This window comes from Aotus nancymaae, unplaced genomic scaffold, assembly GCF_030222135.1.
Source record: "Aotus nancymaae isolate 86718 unplaced genomic scaffold, 86718_ANA_hifiasm-v0.15.2.pri h1tg000072l, whole genome shotgun sequence".
NCBI lineage: Eukaryota > Metazoa > Chordata > Mammalia > Primates > Aotidae > Aotus > Aotus nancymaae.
Window position 1 is genome coordinate 495,959 of NW_026988487.1, and position 25,783 is coordinate 521,741.

The 25,783-nt window shown below is 57.8% G+C and overlaps 1 protein-coding gene across 4 annotated transcripts in view; it reads left to right on the forward strand.

Annotated features, from left to right (window-relative positions):
- The first annotated feature begins 4,748 nt into the window (after nucleotides 1–4,748).
- The window catches only part of SRCIN1 (SRC kinase signaling inhibitor 1), a 71,084-nt gene continuing 50,049 nt past the window's right edge, over nucleotides 4,749–25,783 (forward strand). For all 4 annotated transcript variants that reach the window (XM_012451908.3, XM_064367471.1, XM_064367473.1 and 1 more), the window contains exons 1-2: nucleotides 4,749–4,872; nucleotides 13,231–13,293. In XM_012451908.3, the coding sequence (XP_012307331.3) occupies nucleotides 4,749–4,872; nucleotides 13,231–13,293 (187 nt within the window). The remainder of the gene's footprint in view (nucleotides 4,873–13,230; nucleotides 13,294–25,783) is intronic.

Consider the following 25,783-nt stretch of genomic DNA (forward strand, 5'->3'; position numbering starts at 1 on the left):
AGATGCAACCCCTGTTCCTATTGCATCGTGGGGAAAGAGAGGCCAAGCTGAGAATTCACTCCTCTGGGATGCACCCCCATAACCTCTCTCTTGCCGGCTCCCAGGAACAGGTGAGGGCTGGGTGGCACATTTGGGGAGGCCAGGTGAGTGGTTAGGATCTGCTGTTCCAAGCCCCACCCAAACATGCCAGCTGCCCCCTCCCGACCAAATACACTGCCAGAGACACAGGGGAGGAGGGCCAGAGGGAAGTTACCTGTTGAGGAATGAGAGTGGGGGCAGGGTGGCACCTGAGGCATCTCAGGTGGAGGCAGCTGGCACATTGGTTGTGCCTGGGCACCATGCCAGCTTACAGGAGCAATTCTCTTCTCTCAGCTGAAGTAATACCTGTGTTGCTTTCACCCTGATCAGTGGAGATGGTGTCCCCAGTCTTCTTGCTCCACCAGGAACCCCTCCTTTTGAGACCTGATGGGAGGAGGGAAAGGCACCCATGTTTCCTGGGGTCAGTGAGGGGTGGTGGTGCCAGGTCATCTGTCCTCTGGCTCCACTTTCAGCCTTGGGGCCTTGGCTTCTATTCAGGGAGCTGTATCCCTTCTTACCCCTCTGGGGGACCCAGGGAGTCAGCTGGGTGGGGTGGGTGTGGACAAAGCATCTTTGGGGAGGAGAAGGGAGGAGGGTCTCAAATGAGCTGACAGCTATGAAGATGATCAGAAATGCTAAGGATTCATCATTAAATTGAGCTTTACACATTAAAAATATTACATAAATCTGATTTTAAGCTCCTTACTATGGAGGTGGCCTTCACGATGAGCGAGCTCACCTTAGGGCAGGCAAGAATGGATGCTTTGTTCTGGTGACACCTTTGGAACTGTTCCCCATCCCGGGGGGCTGCTTCACAGAACCTTTCCACCCAACCCCAGCCAGTGGAGTTGGCAGACAAACCTCCACTCGATGGCACAAGCATCTTTTCTTTTCTTTATTTTGGGGATGGAGTCTCTGTCACCAAACTGGAGTGAAGTGGCATGATCTTCTCTCACTGCAATCTCCACTTCCTAGGTTCAAGCAAGTGGTTCTCCTGACTCAGCCTCCTGAATAGCTGGGACCACAGGTGTGCACCACCATGCCCAGCTAATTTTTATATTTTTAGTAGAGATGGGGTTTCACCATGTTGGCCAAGATGGTCTCGATCTCTTGACCTTGTGATGCACCTGTCTTGGCAGCATCTTTTCAAGTGTCAGCTAGAAGTAATGCCTCAGGTCACTCTCCCCACGACAGGACCCGATCCTGTCCCCGTCCGGATTATTGGCATGGCTAAACATCTGAACTCTCGGCCACATTCTTGATCCCAGGTCAACTGTATGGTTATGAAATTTTGTGTGCCAGGGGTTGTGCCTGCTGTGGCGGCCCACTGGGTTATGAGAGGATGGTGATAGAAGAAATGCAGGGAGCTTTGGCATAAGGCAGATGTGGATTTGAATTTCAACTCTGTTGCCCTTACAGTGGGCAATTGGCTATACCTCTCTGATATGGGGTTGACAATGCTCACTTCTGTCAGGCTGTTGAAAGGGTTAGAGATTATTGGTAGAGCACCTGCTGATTTTCTTCCCCTTAGGCTCAAAGTGGAGGAGGGAAGAAATCTTGTCCCTTGGCGGGAATCTGAGTTGCTGGGAGGTGAAGGGCAGCAGTCCAGCACAGTCAGTCGGTGGGGAGTCTGAATGGAGGAGCAGCTTATGCCAGAGCGCTGGGCTCCCAGCTGCTTGGGAGGTGGCGTCTGTGTGCTGAGGGGAAGCCACCCCTGCCTCCCCTGAGCCTCCCCTACATAGAGCCTACTGCCTCCCATGCCCATCCTGGGCAGGCAGCCAGGCAGGGCGCTGGATGGATGCCCACTGTGCATTCAGAGGCCAAAAGATGGGCACCATCCAGTTGGCAGAGGGAAAGGCAGTTGGCCCAGGAGGGAAGAAGTCAGGGTGCCGGCCGCTGGGGTCGTGTGCCCAGACCGTGTGTCCAGGACACAGCTCTTGGCTGTCCTCCTGATCTGTCCCGCTGGGGCTGGAAAGGGCCTCTCCTCTGGTCCTGGCCCTGCCACCTGAGTTACTGCAATTGGTTATTGATCTCTAAGGGGCATCTGGGACCTTGTCCCTAGCTAGGCATGTGGCTGGCTCAGGAGCAGGCCTGGGGGTGGACAGGAAATTGGGAGAGCCCAGATTAAGGTTGCAACTGGGTAGACCAGGAAGCGGGGAAACCGGTTTGTCATTTAGGCCACTTGGGGTGGGGTCTTCTCTCCTGGGCTCTCTGCCTGCCTTCCACTCTGCTTGGTGGCCCATAGTGAATAGAGATGTACGGTGTCCCCTCTCCTGCTCATCTAAACCGTTTTTCGAAACGCCAGAAGTAAACAAAAGGGGCAGGGGACTCAGCCCACCTTCTCCTCTCCAAGAAAGCTTGAGAGAGAAGGGACAGACCAGAGAATCGGAGCGAGGGAAGGAGGGGGCCGCTGGAGCACGAGGTGTCGGCGCGGGCCTGGGTCCGAGTCTGGGTCAGCGCTGGAGAAGTCTGCAGAGCCAACAGGTAGGCCAACGAAGGCGGGACGAGGAGGCGCGGGGGACGCCGGGGTGAAACAGAGCTGGTGCTCTGTGGGCTGCGGTAGAGGCGGCAGTGGCGCTGCCAAGCGAGGCGTGAGCAGGGACAGTCGCTGGGGCGTCCTGCCGTGGGGTCTCACAGGCCGGAGGAGCACGGACGCCCTCCCTGCCAGCACATGCGCCTGCAGTTCCCGCGCACGCCTGCAGGAGGGGCTGCAATCCGGAGCGGGGGCCAGGAGGCGGCCCAGCAGAGGGCGCCGGGGAGCCCAGTCCCTCTGACCTAGCCGCGTCTAGGCGCCGGGGGGTGAGGGGTCGCGCGGCAGAAGCAGAAGCAGAGGAAGGTCCAGGCGCTCCCGGCCTGGGGCGGCTGTTGGTTTCCGAGGTCACCTTGGCTGAAGGGAGCCCCCAGTCTCGCCGCTCCGCCTCCCCACCCCGCCTCGAGAGCCTTTCCATCTCTAGGCACGCCCGGGCTGGGAGACCCAGGAGTCCTCCACCCTCCAGGTGTCCCCGCTTCCCCGGGTGCCACCTTCGCGCCGGTTCCCGGTCAATGCATTTGTCTCTATCGTGGCGCGAAGACTACTAGGGGTGGGAGAAGCAGGTGGCGCGGGGAGGAGAGAGTGAGCGCGCCCTGCGCCCAGCCCCGGCCGCGCGCTGCGGGATCCCGCGGTGCAGCCCGAGGGCGCGAGAAGGCGCAGTACCCCCTCCCATCCCCCTCCCTCGCCGCCCCGGGCGGCCCTTTGTACGTTCCGGCCACACGCGCGCGCCAGAGCCGCGCGCGCGCCCGCCAGCAGTGACACACCCGCGCCGGCCCGAGCGCGCGCGCACACACTCACACACACACACACACTCGCTCTCGCACACTCGGTGACACGCCCGCGCGCGCGCGCACCCACACGCCCGGCCGCCGGCGCCCTCCCAGCTGGTCCACCCCGGCGGGGCCCGCGCCCCCGGCCCGCCCGCCTGGCACCGCGCCCCAGGGCTGGGGCCGAGCGAGGAGCCCGCGAGGCGGCGAGAGGGCGAGCGCCAGGCAGGCCGGCCCGGGGCCCCCGCCCCCCGCGCCCCCGCCCGATGGGGAACGCTCCGTCCCAAGGCATGTCCCTGTCTCTCTCCTCCCTAATGTGCCTCCATGCTTAAGTGGAAGGTATTTCTGTTTTCTTTGTGTGTTTTCCCCCTCGGCCGGGGGCGGGGGCGGCGGCCGGGCCGGGGAGGCGGTGGCCGGCGGGGCGAGGGATGCTGGGCGCAGGTGTGTGGGGGGCAGGGGACCGCTGTGCGCCGGGCTTGGAAGGAGGACCAGGGCGAGAGGAGTGCTGGGACCAGAGAAGGGGGTAGGGTGGCGAGGCAGGAGACTGGGTGGGGAGGGCCTCGCGGCGCCCCGGGGTGGGGGCCAGAGGGGTTAAACTGTAAAGGGGCTTATGTGGAGGGGGCAGGGGAGGGGAGAAGAAGGAGGTTGGATGGCGAGGAGGGTGGAGGGAGGCGGGCGTCCATCCGAGGTGAAGAAAGATGAGGATGCAGGGGGGAGGGGAAGGGGATGGAGAAGTGAGGGGTGCATCAAAGGCCTCCCTCCCCCAACTCCCAGAATGGGGTGCTTGCGCTGGGATGGTGGTGGTGGTCCTTTGCGCCAGCCCCCAGGGAAGGAAGGGGATGAGTGCGTTCTGGGGTTGGCCGCGTTGCCAGGATACAAGCCTGTGATTCCACACACCGCCCCGCTCCCGGCATCTCGAGGCCCTAGCCCAGGAGACCTCTGAGCCTCAGCAGCAGTTGCAGAAACTGGGGACCAGCTCCCCGCTCTACCGGCGGGTAGGAAGGGCCCACGAGAGGGAGGGGTTTAGGGAGGGGCTATTTGATTTTAACCCCTCCCCCTGTGGAGGCCAGAGGGCAGGGGAGGGCGCCCCCAGCTGGGGAGGGCATCTAGGGTGAGTGAGAAGGTAGGACGGCAGGTGGCTGAGGGGTAGAGGGTGGGGCTGGGAAGGGGACGCACCATGGCCCCCCCTCCCCTCCCACGCACCCCCCTGCTACGTCAGAAGCTCCCGGGCCAGCTCCGAGTCCTGTCGGTGGGGGCAGCAGGATGCTGGTGGAAGCAGAGGGGACCGGCCGGGTGCCTCCGCAGCTCGGCTGGCAGGGCCCGGCGGGGCGTGTGCGGCTGCTGGTGCGCGCCCCCCAGCCCCACGCCTCCCCATGCAGCCCTGGCAGTGCCTCCGGCGTTTTGCCCTGGCCTGGTGGGAGAGGACAGCGGAGGGCAGAGCCCGCTCTCCCAGGGAGGAGGCCGGACCGAGGGACCCTGGGGGCCGAGGGGAGCCAGGTGAGCAGTCGCCGGGAGGTGTGCAAGGAGGGGGATCCTGGACTGTCTTCCCAGCCCCTCTCCTCAAATGTTGTGGGAACAGGAGGTCCTGCAGTGCCCCAACTTTAAGGAAAGTGGGCTCCCTGAGCTGGGAGGGTTTCTGGCAGCAGCCTTTCAAGAGGAGATGGAGGAGCTGCTGTCTCTTTCAGGGAAGGGGGAAACAGGTGAGGGTTGGGAGTGAGGGAAGCTGACCAGACTTCCAGGTTTGTGGGCCTGAATGTTCCTTTGAGTGCGGTTTGAGCACTTTTGAGGGGTCATCAGGATACCTTCCTCCCAACTCTTGGTATCTTGGTCTGGGTGACCTTGAACCAACTGCTTTGCTGTCTAATTCCGTGCCTCAGTTTCTTTTATTCCCTTCCTGTTCCCTCTTGTTGGTCTTTAAAAATTGATGATGAATTTGCTGGAGATTGTGAGGCTCTGTCACCATTGGTGGCAGCTGTGATGGTGGTGGTTTCTGGTGTGGTTGTATGTGAGGAGCAGCTGTGGTGCATGTGAGAGGTTCTGCTGGTTCTGGTTGGTGATGGGCTACTCCATACAGGTGTCAGGGACACAGGAAGGAACATTCCGACAGGGAGGAATGCTTCAGGCAAGCTGAGAGCTGCTGAGGCAGAGACTTAGCTGGTGGCCTGGGGTAGAAGCAAGGAATGGGGTGAGGGCAGGGGAGGGGTTCCAAGAATAAGATCCAGCACCACCACCACCACCCTCCTCCCCCCACCCCCGCTGTCCCCACCCAGACTGCCTGGCACCCAGGCACCATTGGCAGCAAGTGCAAAGGCTTTGCCCTGGCTTCCTGCCACCCTGCCTTGAGGACAAGAGGGTCTTTGTCCAGTACCCCCCTACAACAATTCCTGCTCCTTCCGCCTTTTCCACGATGGCTGGTTCTCTGTGATGACCCTCAGGGCTAGGATGGAGGCGCAAATCCCCCTTCTGGCTCCCACTGTCTGTGTCCTGGAGCTCTGTCTGGAAGAGGCAACTGTGGTCCTTGGGGAGTGCTGAGTGGAGGGGGATGCTCCTCTAGGGGAAGGGTCGCTAGAATGAGCCCCTCGGACAGCTACCCTCACCTCAGGTTTTTACCCTGCCCTTCTACTTGCCTTCCTGACAACGCAGAGGGTCTGGGTCTTCATGGCCTGATCCCTGCTGGGTTCCAGGCATCTTAAAAGATGTGCGGGGTACTGGGTTGGGCGATGGGATGCAGGGCCTCTATGATGCGCTCTCTCTCTCTCTCTCTCTCTCTCCTCCTCCCCCCCAACTCTCTCTCTCTCTTTCTCGCCAGGGACCCACCCTGGAAAAAGGGTTTAATTAGAACCATTGATTCCTTCTTTGGCTGTGGGCATTGATCTCGACAGTGTGGTCAGAGCTAGAGGGTGGGGTGGCATGGCTGCCGCCTGCCTATGCCAACCTTGGCATTCTCTGCCAAAACCCCAGCCCTGGAAGTGTTTGGGGCGGGGGCTGGGCTCTTTGAAGTACCCAGTTTGTTGAGCCCCACCCCCACTCCAGGTTAGGTTTTGGGGAAAGAAGGGAGACAGTGTTGAGGATTTGAACCGAGGGAGCTGAGTTTGGGGCCCCAGGAAGAACAGTTCATGGTGTCTGTCATCCTGGGTAGTGGGCGTGGGGCACAGGAAGAGGTGGCTGTGGTAGGGGCAGCTCCTGCAGAGGGGCCTGTGAGTGCTGGGCAGGCAGGGAGTTCAGGGGAAGGATCCAGGGCTTGCCATAAAAGCTGCTCTTTCGAGGAATCCCAAGCACTTATCTCCTCCAAGCCCTGGCAAGGAGATCTGTTTTCTTCCTTCATTTATGTCCTTGAGGCCCAGAGAGGGACAGAGACTGCCTTAGAGGCCCAGCAGACTTAGGTTAGCTTCAAGCCTGGTTTCCTGGCTGAGGGGCCCCTGCTGGGCACAGGGTGCTGAGGGTGAGGCTCCTGGTAGCCTAGGCTCTGGACTCTAGGATTGGGGGTGGGGTGGGGGGTCAGGTAGTGCCCCCCGAGTCCTGGCTGCCTGCTGTGGGTGGGCTGCTGCAGGTGCAGGCTTCAATGAGGCACTCAGACGCTCTTTGAAGAATCCCTCATTGGCTTCCTAGGGCCCATTCGAGCAAAGATAATAAAAATCTGGCCGTCAGCGAGTTTGAGGGCTGTCCTGGCTTCCCCTTCTTTCATTTCAAGCTCTGAAAAGCGGAGATGAAGGCTTCGGATTTGGCTGGGAAGCAGTGCCTGCCCCGAGGGAGGAAGGGAGGGAGGCAGTGAAGGAGGGAGGACTGAGTTCCTGGCATGGGGGGGAGTTCCTAGGGAGGTGGGCAGAGGGGCAGGAGCATGGTCTCCAATGCCTGCCAGGCAGCCTAGAACCTCAGGGTCAGAGTTCCTGTACCCGATAGCTGGGCTCCAGCATCGTCCTCAGTTCTGGGGGCTCCAGAGCACTCCCCTGGATGCCCTCAGTCTTCCCCCTCCCCCATCTCTCCTCTGTGCCATTCCATCTCCCCATTCCTCCCCTCCTGCTCCCTGCCCCTCAATTTCTCCTGCGCTGCCCTTCCTGCTGTCTCTCTCTCTAACGCTGTCTCCTCGTCTCTTCTGCCTCCCCTTTCTCCCTCTGACTGCCCCTCCCATCGTCTGCCTCCCCTTCCTTTCCCCAGCTCTGGCCCTGCTTTCGAGGACTGGAAGGTTGAGAAGCCAGGTTGGGGGCAGGAAAGTGGCCTCAGAAGGGATGGGCCTGGGTTAACTATTATGGTCTGTCAGGTGCCATAATTGTCAGAGTCCAGGCAGGAAGGGCTGCTGAGCACTTAGGAGTGTGTGTGTGTGAGTGTGTGTGTGTGTGTGTGTGTGTGAGTGTGTGAGTGTGTGTGTGTTGAGGGCGCCATCCCAGTCCCCACACCACTGCGGGCACCTTGCCCTGACATTGGGCTCTTTCTCCCCTGCCTCAAACACTCCAGTTTCCCTGCTCTCCTCCCCTGCCCCTGGGATTTCTCCTTGCCTACCTCCGGCCTCCCGCCCCTCCACCCATCAGCCCCCCGCAGGTGCTATTCTGCCCTTGCGCTGCCCCTCACACCCACCAGACCAACTCCAGGCGCAGAGGCAGGGAGGGAGGCATCCAAGAAGCCTCTCAGCTCCATCTCCCACCCTTGTCTCTGATGGGCCTGCCTGGAACCCCATCCACACCCTGGGGCCCCTGTGCCATGTTGTAAACCCCCCAGCAGAAAGACAAGACCCTGGTGGAAAAAGCAGTGCGCTGAGTCAGGAGAGCTCATTCTTATCCTTCCTCAGTGCCCAAATGTCTTCGTGACCTTGAGCAAGTCCCTTCCCAGCCGGGCCTCTTTTCTCACCTGTGAAATGAGGGGGCGTGGGCTGGCTGATCTCCAAGGTCTCTTGTGACATTCCAGCAGTGTTGTGTCTCTCTTCTGGGTGATTTGCATATGCTTTGCATATATTAATGGTGCCTGCTTGAAGGGGGAGGGTGCCGCCCACACCCGGCCCAGAGTCCCACCCACCATTCCAACTCCCCTTGCCCATTGGCCCATGCTTTTGCTGCTCTGATTTCCCAGAGGGGTGAAAGCTGGGCCTGAGCATTCCCTGGGGAGGTAAGTCTGACCACTGTGTTCCATCCATGCTGGGGGCAGGGTTGGGGGATGGCCATAGTGGAGGGGACCCTTGCCCTCAGCACTTCTGCTCCAAAAGGTCAAAACAGAGAAGCCATGTGGTGGGTGAATTCCCCAAAGTTGCCTGTGGCTAGGATGGAGTGTGCAAACCCCCACGGAGGCCGGATCCTGCCACAGGCAGAGGGGCTTGCGGCTGCATGCCCTCCTAGGGCTGTTCGTCCTCTGCCAGGAGTCAGAGCTCCCCCTCTGGCTTCACCTCCCAGGCTCAGCCAGGGCAAGTCCTGTCCTTGTGCCCCTGCCTGCTTTTGCCCATTCCCCTGGGGTCTGTGTATGTGTGTGCTGAAACCTGGGCCTCAGAGATGGTCACTGAGAAGGACTAGGTCATTCATTGCCTCTCTGGGCCCTCTGTGGCTTACAGAGAAGGTGGGGCCCAGGCCCCCTGCAGGGGTCATAGACATTATGAGGGAGGAGAACCTGCCACCCCAGTCCTGCCCCTACCTCCGGCAGCCCCTCCTGATCTTGTGGGGACCTCCCCCAGAGCCTCCCCCCATGCCGCTCTCAGCTCTGCGTTGGTTCCTTTTATCTACATATCTCCCCTCACCTGGGCAGGGCTGGGTCAAGGGTGATAGCCTGGAGAAGATACCGTAAGTCCACTGGGTCATGAGAAGAGTCTCTGAAGACAGGAACAAAAATGTCCTCCACCACCAAGGAGGACTGGGCCAGAGAAATGCAGCAAGAGAGATCAAGGTTAGACTTAGTCTTAAGGAAGGACTGTCCCAGGGGGCAGATTCGTTTCTGATCCTGAAATTGTTGTGAAGATTAAATGAAAGAACAGATGAAAACATCCCACATAGTGCCGGACACATAATAAACAGCCAATAAATGTGATGGGATGGGGGACAGATGTCTCTGGACCCAGAGCAGACTCTTCTCTAAGCCTGAGACTTAGTTAGGATTTTGCAGAGGATGAGGACTTGGAGGGGCAATTCCTAGAAGAGCTGTTTCCCCATACTCAGGCTGCTGCCCCTCACCCTACCCTTCGGGCCCCACGCATGCACTGGGCTTGGAGCCCAGCCACCCTGGGACACCCTGCCCTCATCCTCTCTGCTGGGGGTGGGCAAACAGAAGGGTGTGGAGGCTGGAAACCTGCTTTTCTCCCCCTGCCTCCATCTCTGCATAGGACAGCTTGAGAGGAAGCAGGCCCACGCTGTAGTAGGAGGAATCGAGGTTAGATAGGAAGATAAACCTCCCGGCGTGTGGCCACTTCAGGATGGGAGGCTCTGGTGGTATTTTTGTGTCTTTCACCTCAGTGACAGTGGTCTGTGAGCACCGTAGGCTAGTCCTGGACCTAGGGGCAGGGGACTGGTCAGCATGACCTTTCAGATGACCTCTGGGCATCCTGAGGCATTTGACTGGTGTGGTGGACAGAGTGCAGGGGGCCCTGATGGGGAGGGGTCCAGTGCTTCGGGAGAGGGAGAAGAGGAGGGGACAGAGAAGCTGCTCCTCTGCTCCTCAGGGCAGAGAGGTAAATTGTAAAGCAGCAGCATTGGGCTGGAGTCAGCTTGCCTATCTACCCTACTGCTGTGTGACCTGGCAATTTAGTTGCCCCCTCTGGTCTTCAGTGTCCTTGGTATAAGAAAAGAGGGTGGGACTAGAAGACCTTCAAGCTCCCTTCCAGCACTCCCAGGCTCTCTCTACCTCCTCTCCCTTGAGATAATATTGCTTTGCCACATGGAGGGTGGGAAGATTGTTTCCCAGCTTCAGTTAAGCAAAATAAAAAAATGGAGATTTGGCCCAAGAGAATATTGGAATACATACACACACACTCTCACCCGTTCCTTACAGATAGCCTCCCTCCTGTTGCGAAGACACACCTTGCCTACAGCTGCCCTCCCAGTCCAGGGGATGGAGAAGGGAGTGGCCAGAGGATTCAGCTCTGAATCCTAAACTCACTGTTTTCCTCCCACCCAGGCAGAATTGGCTTTGCCACACTCCATTCCATCCAGGGATTATAATCCAGTCCGGGTTTTCTTCCACAAGGCACTTTCAGCTGGTGGCTCAGCTCCCCCACAGCCTTATCCTGGCTTCTGGTAGCCTCGGCCACCTGCTTCGGTTGCCTGCATGTCCTGGTATGGAGCAAGCCAAGACTGGAAGGGAGTTGGGTTTTCTCTTGCCTGTCTTCCTCACCTCTGCAAACGCACTCATTCCAGAGCACTGGCTTCTTTTCCATTCCAGCTGGCAAAACATGCTGGAGACCACAGACCCAGGGGGCCACAGAGGGTCCCCCAGACTCAGTTTATAGAGAGACCCCAGACCCAGAGACCCCGCAGAAAGAGCCTAGCTGTTTCTGTTTGTGTAGAGCTGGGGAATTGGGGGAAGGCGGAGACGTGTTCTGCAGTCTCCCCTCACCCCTAGGGTGCATGATAATAGCAGGTGCCGCAGGCACCAGCCTCTGCTTCTTATGGGAAGAATGAACGACCTCGGCTCGTTGGGAAGGCCCTCCATGGCTCCTTGAAGCCTTTGGGTTGGGCCTCGCTGCCTTCTCTCCTGGGCTGTCCTCTGCCTATTCCACCCCACCCAGTGACCAGGCTGGCCTGATGAGTCCCCCATGCTTGTCTGCAGCCCCCTTACCCATGGAAAGTTAGGGCTGTGTGGAAAGGCAAGGGCTGTGGGGACTGCCACAGTCTCACTTTGTCCACCCCGGAACTTCTGCACTCTCCTCTACCTGGGCACTATGGGGACTTCTGGTTGGTAAAAAAAAAAAAAAAAAAAAAAAAAAACGAGAAGGGGCTTGTGCAGGGCTTCCTGGAGCTTCCTCTATCCTGGAAGTGGGAGGGGCAGGAAGGGGCTCTTAGAGAGGCAGAAGTCAACTAAAGATGAAGCTCAGGAAATCCTGGACCCGCCTCTCTCCTCAACCTGATGGCTCACCCTTCTGCTGGTCCATTGGCAGCCTGGGGTTAGAACAGTCTGCCTCCCACTCTTAGGACGAGGCAGAGACCAAAGAGAAATCTTCTCTTCTACCTTATGCCCACAGGAGATAATTTCTGCTGGAGCAGCCACTAGAAAGAGGTTAGACTTTAGGAGGAACTTCCCAGAGGCCACCAAAAGGGAGATAGCCAAAGACTGGGGAGGTTGGATAGGAGACGTTTAGCTCCTGGGTTAAGAGCTCAGGGTCTAGAGTCGGACAGCTCTGGGATGCAGTCGCAGCCCTGACAGTCACTCACTGTGTGGTTTTGGGCAAGTTGCTTCACCTCTCTGAAGCAGTTTCCATCTCTGTAGATTGAGGGCATTAACTGGCTTCCTCACAGAGTGGGTAGCAGGATTAAATGAGGTAATTTAGGCAGAGCTCCTGGCACACAGTAGACATTCAATAAATAGTCATTTTTTGTCTTCCTCCTCTTCCTCTGTCTGACTGAATGATTGAATGGGAGCCCATCCTCCACTGAAGAAGGGGCATGCATAAGAAATCTCTTTAGATTTTTCTAGAACCCAGATTATCACTGCAGCCTGTCTGGGGCTGGGCCCCTGGAGCTGCCACTTAGGGCTGGGGGTAAGAAGGAAGCTGGAGCTCCTGAGCCTTCACTCCTGTGCCTCCCACCACCTCATCCAGGAAGCCCTCTAGGGCTAGACATGTTAGTGAGCATTCTTAGTATTTTCTCCCAGTCCGTGTCCCAACAGCTGTTTCTCCCTCTGATGTCCGCGTTTTGGGTAATCGGTGGGAAAATTGGAACCATGAGATTGGCAGGGGGCTGTGAGAATGCCTGTAGCCAGACGTGAAGTGGGAATGGATGGGTCTGAGTCAGCCAAGGGGAGGGCTGTGCCTGAGCGGGTGCCAGGCCACCGCGTCTCCAGGCAGGAAAGGTCCTACTGCTGCGTGCCCCAGGGTAAAAGGTTAATAGGTATGGCAGCATGAGGGAGGTAGGTTTAGATAGGACTTCCCTGCAGGGCCGGGCATGGTGGACAGCTGCAGGGGACCCTGCCTTGGTAGGCTGAGGGTTGGGGGTGTGGAGGCAGGAGCTAGGTGAAGGACTTCAGGGAGGTCTGGGCAGGGCGTCCTTCTCCTGCACAGCTCCTAGCACAGTGTGCACCTAGGAGTGCCTGTTGGGTGGGAAATGCCTGTCTCGTCAACGCAGGCAGGGGAAGTGGGGCTTTCTCAGGGTTAGTGGGGAGTGGAGCAGATGGGAGTCTCTTAGCCTGGGGAGAGGGTTGTCACCAGGGCAGTGATGGCAGGCCTCTCTGACCCTGAACCCATCAACCTTCCAGAATGGCGTGACCTTGCAAGAGGGAGGCAGACCGGCTATCATTTGGGGTCTAGGTTCGGCCCCCTAGTAAAGCGTCTGCCCCTGTTTCTGGGAGGAGAACCAGGCATGGCTTGTCAGCTGTCTGTCCTGGGAACCCAATTCTGGGGACCCTATGTTTTCTGTGTTGTCCTTCTGTTTGTCCCCCTGTCTGTCTCCCACCAGTGTCTCTGCCCGCTCAGTCCCTGCTCTTCCTATGACACCCAGTCTCTATCCTGTCTGTCCTGGGGGGCCCACCCCAAAGGGAGAGCTCCTAAGGCTCTGCCTTGCTCTATCCCTGCTTCACCTCCCCCAAACCATGGCCCATGGCCCGGCCCCGGCCCCGGCCCACTTTGGGAGCCCCTGCCCCAGCCCCCTCCTCTCTCCAGCTCCTCTGCTTCAGCTGGGCCTTTCTGGGTATTCATTCATTCACGACTTTCCTCCTTTCCTGTCCCTCACCCAGGGCTCCAGCGTGCGGCGGGAGGGAAGCCTCCAGGACTCTGTTCCCTCTGTTTAAAGTCTCCAGGTTAGTAAGCCAGGAGGGAGGCCCCCACCATTCCCCCTCCCGCCAGCTCTCCGTAGTCAGATGTCCCTCCCCAGCCTGGAGGGCCAGAAACGGGGAGGGGGCTATCCCTGGTGGGCCCAGTCTTTGCCAGGGGAGGGGGCAGCAGATAGCTGACTCTGGGGAGGGCACTTTGGCTGGTAGAGAACACGTCCGTGTGTGCATGTGTGTGCATGAGTGAACGTGCGAGCGCAAGCACACGTGCATGTACATGTGTGTGGGCTGCAACGCCACCATGTAAGCAAGGGCTGGGGGGAACAGAAGAGACGGGAACCCTCTGCTGACGGGGCTTGTGGCCTGGGGAGAGGGGTCAGGAGCAAAGGGCACCTCTTATTGGGGAAAACTGATGTTGCAGCAATGCCAAGAGGGTGGAGGATGGGAGAAGACAGGACCGTTTTATTTAGCTTACGGGCACTTGCAAACTTGTGATCTCGTTTCATTTATTCAATTGTTTGCTTGTTCATCCATTCATCCATTTATTCAAAAAGACTTATTGAAGGCCGGGTGTGGTGGCTCACGCCTGTAATCCCAGCACTTTGGGAGGCCAAGGCAGGCGGATCATGAGGTCAGGAGTTCGAGACCAGCCTGGCCAACATGGTGAAACGCTGTCTCTACTAAAAATACAAAAATTAGCCATGTGTGGTGGTGGGTGCCAGTAATCCCAGCTACAGGGATTTGGGAGGCTGAGGCAGCAGAATTGCTTGAACCTGGGAGGCGGAGTTTGCAGTGAGCCGAGATTGCACCACTGCACTTCAGCCTGGCGACAGAGCGAGACTCTGTCTCAGAAAAAAAAAAAAAAAAAAAAAAAAGACTTACTGAACACTTTCTCTGTGCCAGGCACTGGGCTAAGCTTAGAGTCCAGGAGCAACCAAGACAGATAGGTTCCTGCATGCTTTGCTGAAGTGGTGAGCAATCAGAGGCTGAAGAGTGGGAAGATTTCCTGGCTGTGGGGCCTGGCCTCTGTCTGTCTGCCCCTGCTCCCCCTGCTGGCAGCTCCTTTGTAACTTTGTCCCTGAAGAGCATCCCCTCATAATGTGACCCTGCCAAGCAAGCAGTGACCCTCATGACTAAGGGCAACACTATTAGGCTGCTTCTGAGGCCGCTGCAGAGGACATCAAGGAGCCTGCCTGGAGGAGGGGGTGTGGGTGGGGGAAGCCACCCCCGCAAATCTGGGCCCAGGACCTGCAGCCTGGAGCACTGGACTTTAGAGTCAGCCTGCCCTGGGTTCAGACCCCCACTTCAACCACGTCCTAGCCGTGTGACCTTGGACAAGCCACTCTCCCTCTCTGAGCCTCAGTGTTGGTGCCTGTAAAGTGGTACAAGAACACCTCCCGGGTAGCATTGCTGAGAAAAGTCAAGAAAAAGTAGTGACAGGCCCACAGCAGGGGCTGCCTGATTGCAGGTGCCCTTTGCATCCCCAGTCACTGCCCGGGGTTGGGCAGGCTATACCCTGGGTACTATCTGGTGCTGCCCTGCCTTCTCGGGAGAGGGGCTATTTTCAGGCTCCATGTCCTCCAGCCCTTCTCTAGCGCTCTGAACTGTTCAGCCCCAATCCGGGCGGGCAGCTGGGGGAGGCAGCTCTCCTTGCCACCATGGCTGCTGCCGCCTTGATGGCTTTTTAATAACTTTGCTCTGAGACAATCTGCAGAGCGCTCGTTTGTCTGCCTCTTAATTAAAATTACCGTTTTCCTAAAAGAGCAACGACACTGCTCCCTCCCTCCCCCATCCTCAGCTGCTGGGAGAAGCTGGGAAACGCAGAGGGACTTGAGATTGCAAGTCCTTCTGGCTCCCGTGAGTTACCCCCCAACCACTTCCCCACACAAACAGCAGAGGGGCCAAGCTTAGGCTGCGGTGTGGGCTCAGGGGCAGTGAACCAGGCAGAGGCGGCCGGGGCAAGGGCCTCTGAGACCTGAATGTTCTTCTCTTTCACCCGCCCTCTTCTGGAACAACCCCAGTGACGGGGAGCTCAGTACCTTACAAGACTTACTTTCTACATCTGTAAAAAGGTGAAGCAGCCCCTGTCCTGGCTTTATCAGCCAGAGTGGAATAAGACATGGATAGGTTCTGGAAGAGTGTGATGAAGGATTATTGAAATGCCTGGTGAGGGTAGAGGGGTGGGAGGCGGGCGGCTACTGTGCTAGTGGACACTGGGTCAGCCCCTCACTGTTGACTCCGGTTTTGGTTAGAAGAGACCTGTGCTCCCTCTGTGGGCTTTCAGGGGATGAGCTCATTTAGTCATGGCTGAGTTTTGAGGAAAAAAAATTATCGCTGGTGATGATGAAAATACTGCTGGCCGGTATTTATTGGGTGCTTTCTGGGAGCCACCTGCTGGGTCATGCACTGTAAGGTGTTAGTTCACTCCATCCTCACAGCTGCCCTGTGAGCTCAATGCGGCTGTCTCTGTTTTGCGGGGGAAGAGCCAGACAGACCTGAGGGGTTAAGTAGCATGTCTGGGCTCAGAGAGATAGTCCCAGTGTCTAGCAGGGCAGCCTCAGCCCCACACCCTCCGCCCTCCCCTCTCCTCCCCTCTGCCTTTGCCTGAAGCTTTGCATGGGTCTCTCCCCGTTCCCTCGTGCACCTTTGCCTCCCTCTCTACACTCCGGAAGCAGGGCTCCTCTGTGGCCCAACGCCATGAAGAATCGATGCTGGGATTCATCACCTTCCTCCCCGACCCCGCTCCTCCTGAGGAGTCTGTGCTGCAGCCAGGTGGGGCCCCCAGCAGCCCGCCTTGGGTCTGGCCTTCTCCCCCGTGGGCCTTTGCCTCTGCGGCTTGGGTCCCCTTTATCACCTCCCACTTGTGCTCCTCCTTGAAGTGCCCTTCCCCCGACAACCACCTCGGCTTGCCCCTGGGATCTCCCGGAGCACCGTCAAACCTCTGGTGGCTCCTAATGTGACCTTTCTTGAACAGTCACCAGTTCTGGACATAACTAAGTCCGCTAGCCTGCTTTTGCACCTACATCTGTAAAATGGGGTACCTGCAGGGGCAGCAAATGAGGGATGCAAGGGAATGGTGGGGACTGTGGTGAGGAGGGCGCCTTCCTGCCTCTGCAGCCCGTACTTCCTTACCTCGCCTTCTGTGCTCCTTAGAGGTATTACAATTCAAAGAAATAACACCAAACACCACCAGCCCCTCCCCCCAAAAAAAAGCCTGTGCCTCAGTCAGTGCGGCCACAGTGTGATCCTTGCTAAATCATCTCATTCATCTTGGCATCCCCATATTGCCTAACACATAGTAGCTGTGTATGAATTGTTTGTTGAATGACTACCTAACCACATGTGTGCCAGGCACTGTGCTAGATACTTTACACATTTTATTTCTTCCCATCTTCACAAGGGAGGCACTATTTTCTCCATTTTGCCATTGGGGAAACTGAGGCCTGGAGAAGTGAAATGACTTGTTCAAGGTCACACATACGGGAAGTGGCCAAGGTGAGATATGAGCCTTGGCTCGCTGTGTCCTTCTGCCTGTTCTCTTTGGTCATGGGGGTGCCTACATGGGACACATGGCCCCTGCTTTCAGTACCCCGGGTAACAGGGAGCACTTGCATGGCTGGTGACCACCTGGCTGCTATGCATTGCTCACCTTGAGGAGGCAGGGTGGGGAAGTGAGGGCTGCAGAGGCAGGAACGGTGCAGATGCCCCTCACCCCAGCATGCCCCTCCTCCCTCAGCTTCCGGTCCCATCCCAGCCGCCTGGGGATGGTGGTGTGGTGACAGGTGCCGAGCTGCAGAGATGACAGCACTGCTGATTCCCCCATAATTACCATCTGATGAGACACCAGAATTAGCCACTGCGCAAGCATGGGATGCAGACGTGGGGTACTTGCAGGGAAGCAGCTAAGGGTGGGGGAGCCGCTCCTTCAAGCCTGGGGCCCTGCCGGCTGCAGGGTATGGTCAGCACTGGGAGGAGGAAGTAGGTTAGCAAGGAGGAAGCACTGTGTGGTTAATATGCCTCAGATATTACCATGTGGGCTTGTGGTTTTCCAGTTCTCAGAGTGGCTGACTGCCAGATGGGGGCATCCAGGGCCTCAGGCCACTAGCCAGAGAATTCCAGGCAGAGCAGGCTGCCCACTCAGACTCCTGGGCACACCTTTTGGTGTCTGAAGCTGGAGCTCTGAGGGGCGTAGTTGCTGGGAGGTGCTAAGATTCAGACCAGACCCCTCAAGTGACATTAGCAAGGCCAGGCACCAGAAAGCAGATGGAAGTGACTGGAAGGAGCAGTTTCAGCTGACTGGACCAGGATCTTCACCCATCCCAGGTGGGAGGAGTCAGGCTGGCCACTGAGGTCTGAGGCTGGGGGAGGCCTGAGAGTTAGGAGCAGGAGCCGAGGAAGGCACATGCTGGCCCAGGAGCAGGTCTCTTAGGCCCTGAGCATTTGTTCCTCCTGGCACATGTACCGTGGGCAGCAGGGGCGCTAGCGAAGGCACTTTAGTAACAGAAGCAGAGAGGAGGCACCTGAGCTGCTCACACCTCATCCAGACCATTGGAGCAGCTCTGAAGGCCACCAGCCAAGAAGGGTGGTGACAATATGGGGTTTACCCAACAAAGGGTGGTGCAGATGGCCAGGGGGCTGCGCCACGCAGGAAGGACCTGAGGGCTCATGACAGATGCTCCGGTTCAGGAGCCTCCACTCTGCTCCAAAAGGGGAGGTCGTGACCTTCCCCCAGGTTCCTCTGAGGGCCCTGGGCACAGATTGTGACTCATTTTAAGGAAGGAGGAGCCCCACAAGGTGATTGGTGCCCTGCTGTAATGAGTTCTCCATTCCTGGAAGTATCCAAGACCTGGCTGGCTGGAGCTCCTGATCTGCAGTTCTGTCTTTGCACAGCCTATGGCAGGGGCTGGGAGGGCTTCATATCCAGCGCAGGTACGAGAAGGCTGTGGAAACGAGGGTCCCCCAGAAGGTCTTTCAGGACTGTGGGACCCCCTTCCAGCCTGGGTTTCTGTGATCTAGGGGTGGCTCTGCTTCCTCCCTCTCCTCCAGCCCTGGGGAACAGATTCCCCCTAGGAGGACTGGGTGGAGTCTCTGTGATTAGCTGGGAAGGAGGGTTGTTTCTGTGTTGGCTTCTTAGGGTGTAGGACGGACAGAGGGAAGCTGTGGGGCTCCAACCCAATGGCTTAGATGAGTACGCACAGACAACCTGGTGGCAGGATCAGCATCTTCCTCAGGGGAACAGACTGTAGGGAAAGAAGGAGGACCTGGGTTAACCACCCCTGCAGTTGAGATCAGCCTCTTCCACTCAACTCTGACCTTGGACAAGTCACTCCTTCCTGAGTCTCAGTTTCTTCACCTGTAAAATAGGGGGGTTGCAACCTCACAAGGTGACTATGAGAATTGAGAGAACGATGGCTGCACAAGCCCTTTGCAGACTGTCATGAATATGTGTGGGTGTTCAAGAGTGCTTATCATGGCCGGGCGCGGTGGCACACGCCTGTAATCCCAGCACTGTGGGAGGCCGAGGCGGGCGCATCACCTGAGCTCAGGAGTTTGAGGCCAGCCTGGCCAACATAGCAAAACCCTGTCGCTACTAAAAATACAAAAGTTACCCGGGTGTGGTGGCATGGGCCTGTAGTCCCAGCTACTCAGGAGGCTGAGGCAGGAGAATCGCTTGGACCCAGGACATGGGGGTTGCAGTGAGCTAAGATTATGCCACTGCACTCCAGCCTGGGTGACAGAGCAAGACTCCATCTCAAAAAAAAAAAAAGTAGTTATCTTTTCACGGCTGGCCCATATTTCCCACGGCTTCCAGCAAGCCTGATACTGGGTTTAAACTCATCACTCAAGATGGATGTATGGATTGGAGAAGGGAGGATGGGAGGCTTTGTGTATTTTGCAGAAGGGGAAGCGGGTTATTTTTCCCCTGCTTAAAGCCTGTACTCCACCTTCCTGGATTCTGCTCTGATGGGAGGGTTCAGATTAGACAACAAAGATAACTTCCACAAGATGCCCCTGGTATCTGACCAGGTCCCGGCTTCCAAAGACTGCCTGGACCCAGAGGCCAAGCAGGAGACTCGCCAAGTCTCCTCCTGCCTTCTCCAAACTCTGAACCCTGGGCTCCCTTCGCCTCATCCTCCATAGTCTCTTGGGATACTAACGAGATGTCCTTAGGGAGAGAGAATCATGGGCTGCAGATTCGGCTATTTGTTCTCAGCTGGTTTGCAGGGTGGCAGAGAAATTAACCCATGAGGTGAGGGTTGAGCCTTGGGACCCAGCAGCCCTGTCCTTCCCTGTTAGCAGAGCTGGAAGCTGAGCAAAGGCCCGCGGGCCCCTTTGCCGTGGTGGAGGCGCTGAGCACCTGTAGAGGTGGAATGAGGGCAGGAGGCATCCAGGTCCCGGAGGAGGGTCTCACTCATGGGCATCGTCTCATTGGCTAAGCATTTGTTAGAGTGGGTGGCCTTGACGTTACTGGGCTGATTCCTCTATTGTAAGACTGTGTAAACACCTTAGCAAGGAAACCCTGCACCTGGCAAAGTGGAAAAGGGGCTGAAGATGTCGCCTCCATGAGGGACTCAGGATAGGCAAATCCCCACCATCTTCCACCCCAAGCTGGAGATGCATCGACCTGGTGCTTTAGGGAGTCCCAGATGCACTGCATGAGGTGCATGCACTGGCATGGTGCCCTCCCTGTCCATGTGGCATCTAAGTTGGCAGAGGGGGATGCCCTGGTGGGCCCAGGTGTACCCCTGCATGTAGACTGTCTTGCATATGTGTGGGTGTTCAAAAGTGGTTCATGGCATGGTGGCTCACACCTGTAATCCTAGCACTTTGGGAGGCCGAGGTGGGAGGATCGCCTGAGGTCAGGTGGAGGGTGGAGGTGAGGCAGGCTGTGACGGGCATGCGCCGGTGAGCAAGTGCTGGGCAGCCAGGTGCATAGGTTTGATGTAGAGGTGGGAGTGAGCAAATGTGTGTGCCTGGGCGACTGGGGATATGCTGGGGACCTGGAGGAACCCTGCTGGTTCTGTGGCCAAGGGAGCTGCCTGAGTGCTAGGGTCATGGGGCTGGGACAAGGCCTCCTAGGGAGGGCCTGTCTCCACAAAAGGTGGTGTCTCTGAGGAGGATATCGAGGGCATCTGGGCAAGGCTGGGTCTCCTGCCCAAAATGTCTGAGCCCTTTGATGAGGACTTGGTGTTGAAAATGCTTCCCTATGGGGAGGCAGGGTGGTGGGTGGGGCTTCTACCACTCACTTCCAAGGGATTGGAATCTCCCCCGGGAAACAAGATGCTGCCCCCTGGGCATGCTTTCAGCCGGAGGCAGCTGCAAGGAGGGGGCAAAGATCCCTTTCACACACAGAGGGCACAGCACTCTGAGGCTGGAGTGCCCCTTGGGGAGAGGACGCTCCTGCAGCCTCCTCAGAGTGAGGGCAGAGCCGAGGACAGGCGCCGGCCTCCCTCCCTTCCCACCCTCCACTATTCCCCACTCCCTTCCCGCTCGGCCTGTGTTCCCCTCGGCTGCCTCTCCATGGAGATGTGGAGTTGACAGGACACCTTCCCTGGGCGCGTGAGCAGCAGAGATGCCACACCGGAGTTAGCTGGTTTACACAGTGCCACGTGGGCACACGCCAGGGCTGCTCCCAGCCTTTCCAGCTCCAGCTTCAGACTGGGGGTGACATGCTGCCCCCCACATCTCTGCCCCCTCCCTTCCCAGGGAAGCCAATTAGCTAGATCTTCATTAGAAGCCAAAAATCACAACCCCACAGTCCTGGGTCTGATAAAACTGACAGTGGGGTGGAAGGAAATCGGGCTCTGGGGCAGATCAGAAGGAACTGGCTCTGCTCAGCCGGGGTCTGCTGTCCGCATGCCTGTTGCCTGTCATTAGCTTCTGCTGCTTTTTTTTAAACAAATGAGAGAACTAAAACTCTGAGCGTCCCCTAACTGGCTCAAGGTCACATAACTAGTCAGTGGATCCAGTGGTTTTGGGTAATGTCACAGCTTGGCCTGCTGTGTGTGAGAGAGGTGGGGTGGGGGGAAGAAAGGGGGTTGTATATCTGGAATTCTGGGCAAGGGGCTGACTTGCACATTTTGCAAGGACCGGGAGTCTTGTCTGAGTGTGCAGTTGGGGTGCCCTGCGGGGACCCTGATTTCTGTGTGGTGGGCATCCCCCTGGGCTGGGGTGAGCACTGTGGCCTCCAGCCTTTCTCCCTGTCGGGGGCTGCTGCAGTGTTTCTGCCTTGCTGCTGATCCTTCCTAAGGAGGTTGTTAGTCTGTGTCCTCCTGGGGCCCGTGGCCTAGAGAGGGGCTCCCCAGGCAGCTGCTTTCTGGGAAGTGGCATCGTGGAATGGAAAAAGCCTTGCCCCTGAGGGCCAGGACCCCTGGGTTCCACTTTGGGCTCTGCCTTCAGCTCCTCTAGATGGGGTCAGGTTTGTTCTCTGGGCCTCAGTTTCCTGCATGGGAAAGGCATTTGGCTGGAGAGCACTGTGGCTTCCTGACACAGGACGGGTAAACAGGGGGACACCCCTTCCCCAGAGATGAGAGCTGAAGGGAGGCCCCACCTCACCACCAGGGTCTGAGAGCTGCTGTGCTGTGGGGCCTGGGGCACTGGGGGAGGGACAGCTGCAGGCAGTGCAGTTGGTGGAGGTGGCACTGAGGGCAAGTTTGAGTGTCCCCAGGACCCCAACCCCACTCCTGATGTGGTTGGTGGGCCTCCTCACCACACCCAGTTCTGCTCTTCTGGGTGGAATGGCCCCTCTGCCATCAGGGAGGCCCCAGTCTGAGGGAGGAGATGAGGGCGTGTGACCTGGGAATGTCCTGGTCTGTGTGAGTAGACACAGTCTGCCTGCGATGGGTGAGTAGGAAGAGCTACGCCAGGGAAGCATCTGATGGGGCATCCGCCTTCCCCAGGTGCCCACCCGCAGGAAGCTTGACCCCCTCAAATCTGCTCTCCCCAGAGAGAGCCCCAGCAGCTTCACCAGTAGCAGCTGGGGCCCAGGCCTCCAGCTTCACCGCTCCTCCTAGGCAGGTGACAGTGCCTTTCCCCAGCCTCGAAGAGGTCCTTTAATTAGATTCCAACTCGTTTACCAACTAAGTGGCCTTCAGTGAGTTTTAAATCTGCACAAATTGGCTTGTGTTTTTCCGCCTGCACAGAGCTGTGACTGGCAGTGCCTTCACCCTCCCCGGGCTCCCTTCACGTCACCTCTGCTCCCAGCTCCCTCCAGGGCTCTGTCATCCCCCATCCCATCTGGATGCCCAGCTTCTGTGGAGCTTGGGAAGGGGGTTGCGGGATTCCCTGGGCAGAGGGATGTAAGAGACCACAGGGTCAGAGGCCACAGTCCTAGTCCCTCTTTCTACCCCTGCCCCTGGGGAAGGGAGTCCATGTGATGACTCAGGTTAGATCATTCAACCTCCCGGGCCTCAGTTTCCCTTGCTGTATAGTGAGGAGAATCGGCCTGCTCCAGATGCTTCTCCATATATCAGTGCTGGGAGGTGGGGAAGGGGGCAACACGTGTGTCACCTGCCAGGAACCACCTGACACCTCTTGCCTTGTCCACCTCCCCCTGCCCCCTCCATGGCCGTGCCCAGGGAGTGGGCAAGGCCCATGCTGGGGGGATGGGCTACACCTGGCCTCCACCCTGTTCTCTGTCCCCTTGTCACCCGTGGTGGGGAGGGGAACTGGTGTTCCTTGGAGACGCCTTGCCTGGCCTTGCCCCATGTCCCTAGTGCTCTGCCCCCAGTCACCAGGAGTCTGTATCTTCTAGCCATCTCCTCCACGCCTTCAAGTCAGCTCCTTTTCCTCCAGGCCCTGCCTCAGGCCTTCTGTCCAGTGGGCTCCCTTCCCCCTTCCTCTCTGTCTCCCCTCCTAGTCCAGGCAGACTCTCCTGAAGTGGAGGCTGACATTCAGGGGGTGGTGCTGGGCTGGCAGGGAGTGGGGATCACTGTGCAGAAGTGTGGTGTTCCTGGCCCACCCTCTGTGCCAGGAGCTAGGCAGGAGCACCCCCCACCACAATCCTCAGTCCAGCTGTCTCCTCCCCTCCCATCGCCCTTCCCCCATCACACGCCCCCATCTCCGAGGCTCTAGTTGGAGTGACAGGGAGACTCAACAGGGCGCTGGGTATTAGCAATTTGGGGGGATATTACACAGGAATGTTTACAGAAAGGCAATTGCCCGGAAAATGACTTTGGTTGCTGTGGTATGGGGCGGAAAAGATGGTTGTAGAAAACAGACACAGATGGGCTTCTGCTCCAAGGACTGACAGCCAGCCAGCAGAGACGGAGGGGTATGGGCACATGAGGAAGGCAGAGCCAGGGGCACCCAGGGACAGGGAGGCCGATTCCTTCACTCGCAGGGGAAGCAAAGGGTCCTCTCCCCTGATCCAGGTTCCCAGAGCCTCTGCCAAGCTTGAGACATATCTGGCCCCGGTTGACCCTTGTCCTCTGCCCTCCAACCTCCAAGCACACAGTGTGCTTCCCAGTGTAGCAGGCACCCAGCAGGATGGAGCTGTCAGGCACAATCGAAGGTGGCAATGCCTCAGGGCTCCTCCTGGGTGACTTGGGCTCCTGTAGCATTGTCTGCAGAGGAGGGACTTGGGGAGCCTCATGCAATGTGTTTGTGTGTGTGCGTGGGTGTGGCCTGAAGCAGGTCCTCCACCCTTCCAGCTGCCTCCACGCTCCCCTCCTGCTGCCCTGCCCAGTCCCAGGTCTTGTGGGCTTGTGAGTTGGTATCTTCACCCTGAGTGCTTCTTGCCCTCCCTTCCCACCAGGGCTATACCCCAGCTGCCACCCCTGCCCAGGCAGTGGGTCAGGGCACACATGTGACATCCTCTCAGGTCCCCAAGGGAGGGGTTTTATCTAGCCTCCTGATCTCCACAGAGAGGGTGACAAGAGACCTGAATTCCAGATCCTGAGTTTGGGGCTGGGAAGGACTCATGTCAGGGGCCCCAGAGAGTCCTCCCTTTCTTGAAGCTGGTGGCTTTGCTTCCTCTAATTTGTCCCTTTGCCTCTCTCCTTCCTTCTCCCTCCCTCTCCTCCCCTCCCCATTCTCCTCCTCTGCAGATGACATCATGTGTGAATGTTGCCCAGGGGCAGCCAGAGGACAGAGTAGAGGGTTACATCTGGGGTAAAGATGCCAGGTGGGGACTGGCTTGATGGCTTATGAGATGGTGTCACTAAGATGTTGGGATCTTAATTGTCATAATGAGTTACAGTGATCTCATGTAAAAGAATGTGGTGGAGGATAAAAATAAATGAGGCTCATAAATAAACGTGGAATTTGGAATTGTTTGAACATATGACAACCTCACTCTTCCCAAGCACCTGTGCCGTCCTCCCAGTTGGCCACTGGGGGGCGCCTGCCACTTCCCGGCCACCCCAGCCTCGGGCCACCTTCGCCTTCTGAGTTTCCCAGGCGGGGCAGGCTGAGCCGAGGGTGGCAGAACCCGCCTTCCTCACTCTGCCCTTCCCCTCATTCAGATTCTGGATTTTGCCAGTTTTCGAATCTTCCCTGTGGCTTGAATCTTGGACTCAAAAAATATAGTCAGCCTTGCACACTGACGGTCCTTGGAGAAAAGAGAAGGCGTGCAGCGCCTCCCTTATCTCTCTGGCTTCCCCAACCCCATCCCTGGCCCAACTCCTCTCTCCCACGGTACCCCAGCCTTGCTTCCCCTCCCCCAGAGTTCCCAGCCTCCGTCTCTCTATGGCAATCCCCCTCCCGCAGGAGAACCCAGCCCTGCTTCAGACCCCTGCCGGGGTCTCTCACACCCTCCCTGCCTGGAACAGGAAGCATTGATCTGTGCCGGGCCGGCCGGTGCGCTTGCTAGATTGGAATCGATCTGTGTCTTTTCCCTGGGCTGCTCAGGTCCAGGGAGGGTCAGGGTCACTCTGAGGACTTGCTGGTGGCTGGAACAGGCGTAGGGGTAACAGGGAGGTCATGCTGCTGCAACCCGACGAGCCCATGGAGCCCATCACTGCTCAGAAATGTCTTTCATTGAAAACAACCTGCTTTCTCCACCCTTGTCTTGCCTCCCTCTCACTCTGTGCCCAAAGGCAAAGTTTAGACATTAACATCCCCATTTTACAGATTAGGCCTTTAGGCTCAGACAGGGAAAAGACCTGTGGACTAAATGAATAATTAAATTAATGAGGCTGGGTGTGGTGGCTCACACCTGTAATCCCAGCACTTTGGGAGGCTGAGGTGGGTGGATCGCTTGAGCTCAGGAGGTGGAGACCAGCCTGGGCAACATGGCAAAACCCCATCTAGACAAAACAAAACAAACCCCCAAAATTAGCTGGGCATGGTGGCACGTGCCTATAGTCCCAGCTACTTGGGAGACTGAGGCAGGAGGATAGCTTGAGCCCAGGAGGTCGAGGCTGCACTGAACCATAATCGCACCACTGCTGGGCAACACAGTGAGAACCTGTTTCAAAAATAAATAAACGGCTAGCCTGAGGTCTCTCAGAAAAGTTGCTAAGACACCCGGGGTGCCTCTGGCATGGGTCTTTCTCTCCCAGTGTTCTGATTTCAAGTG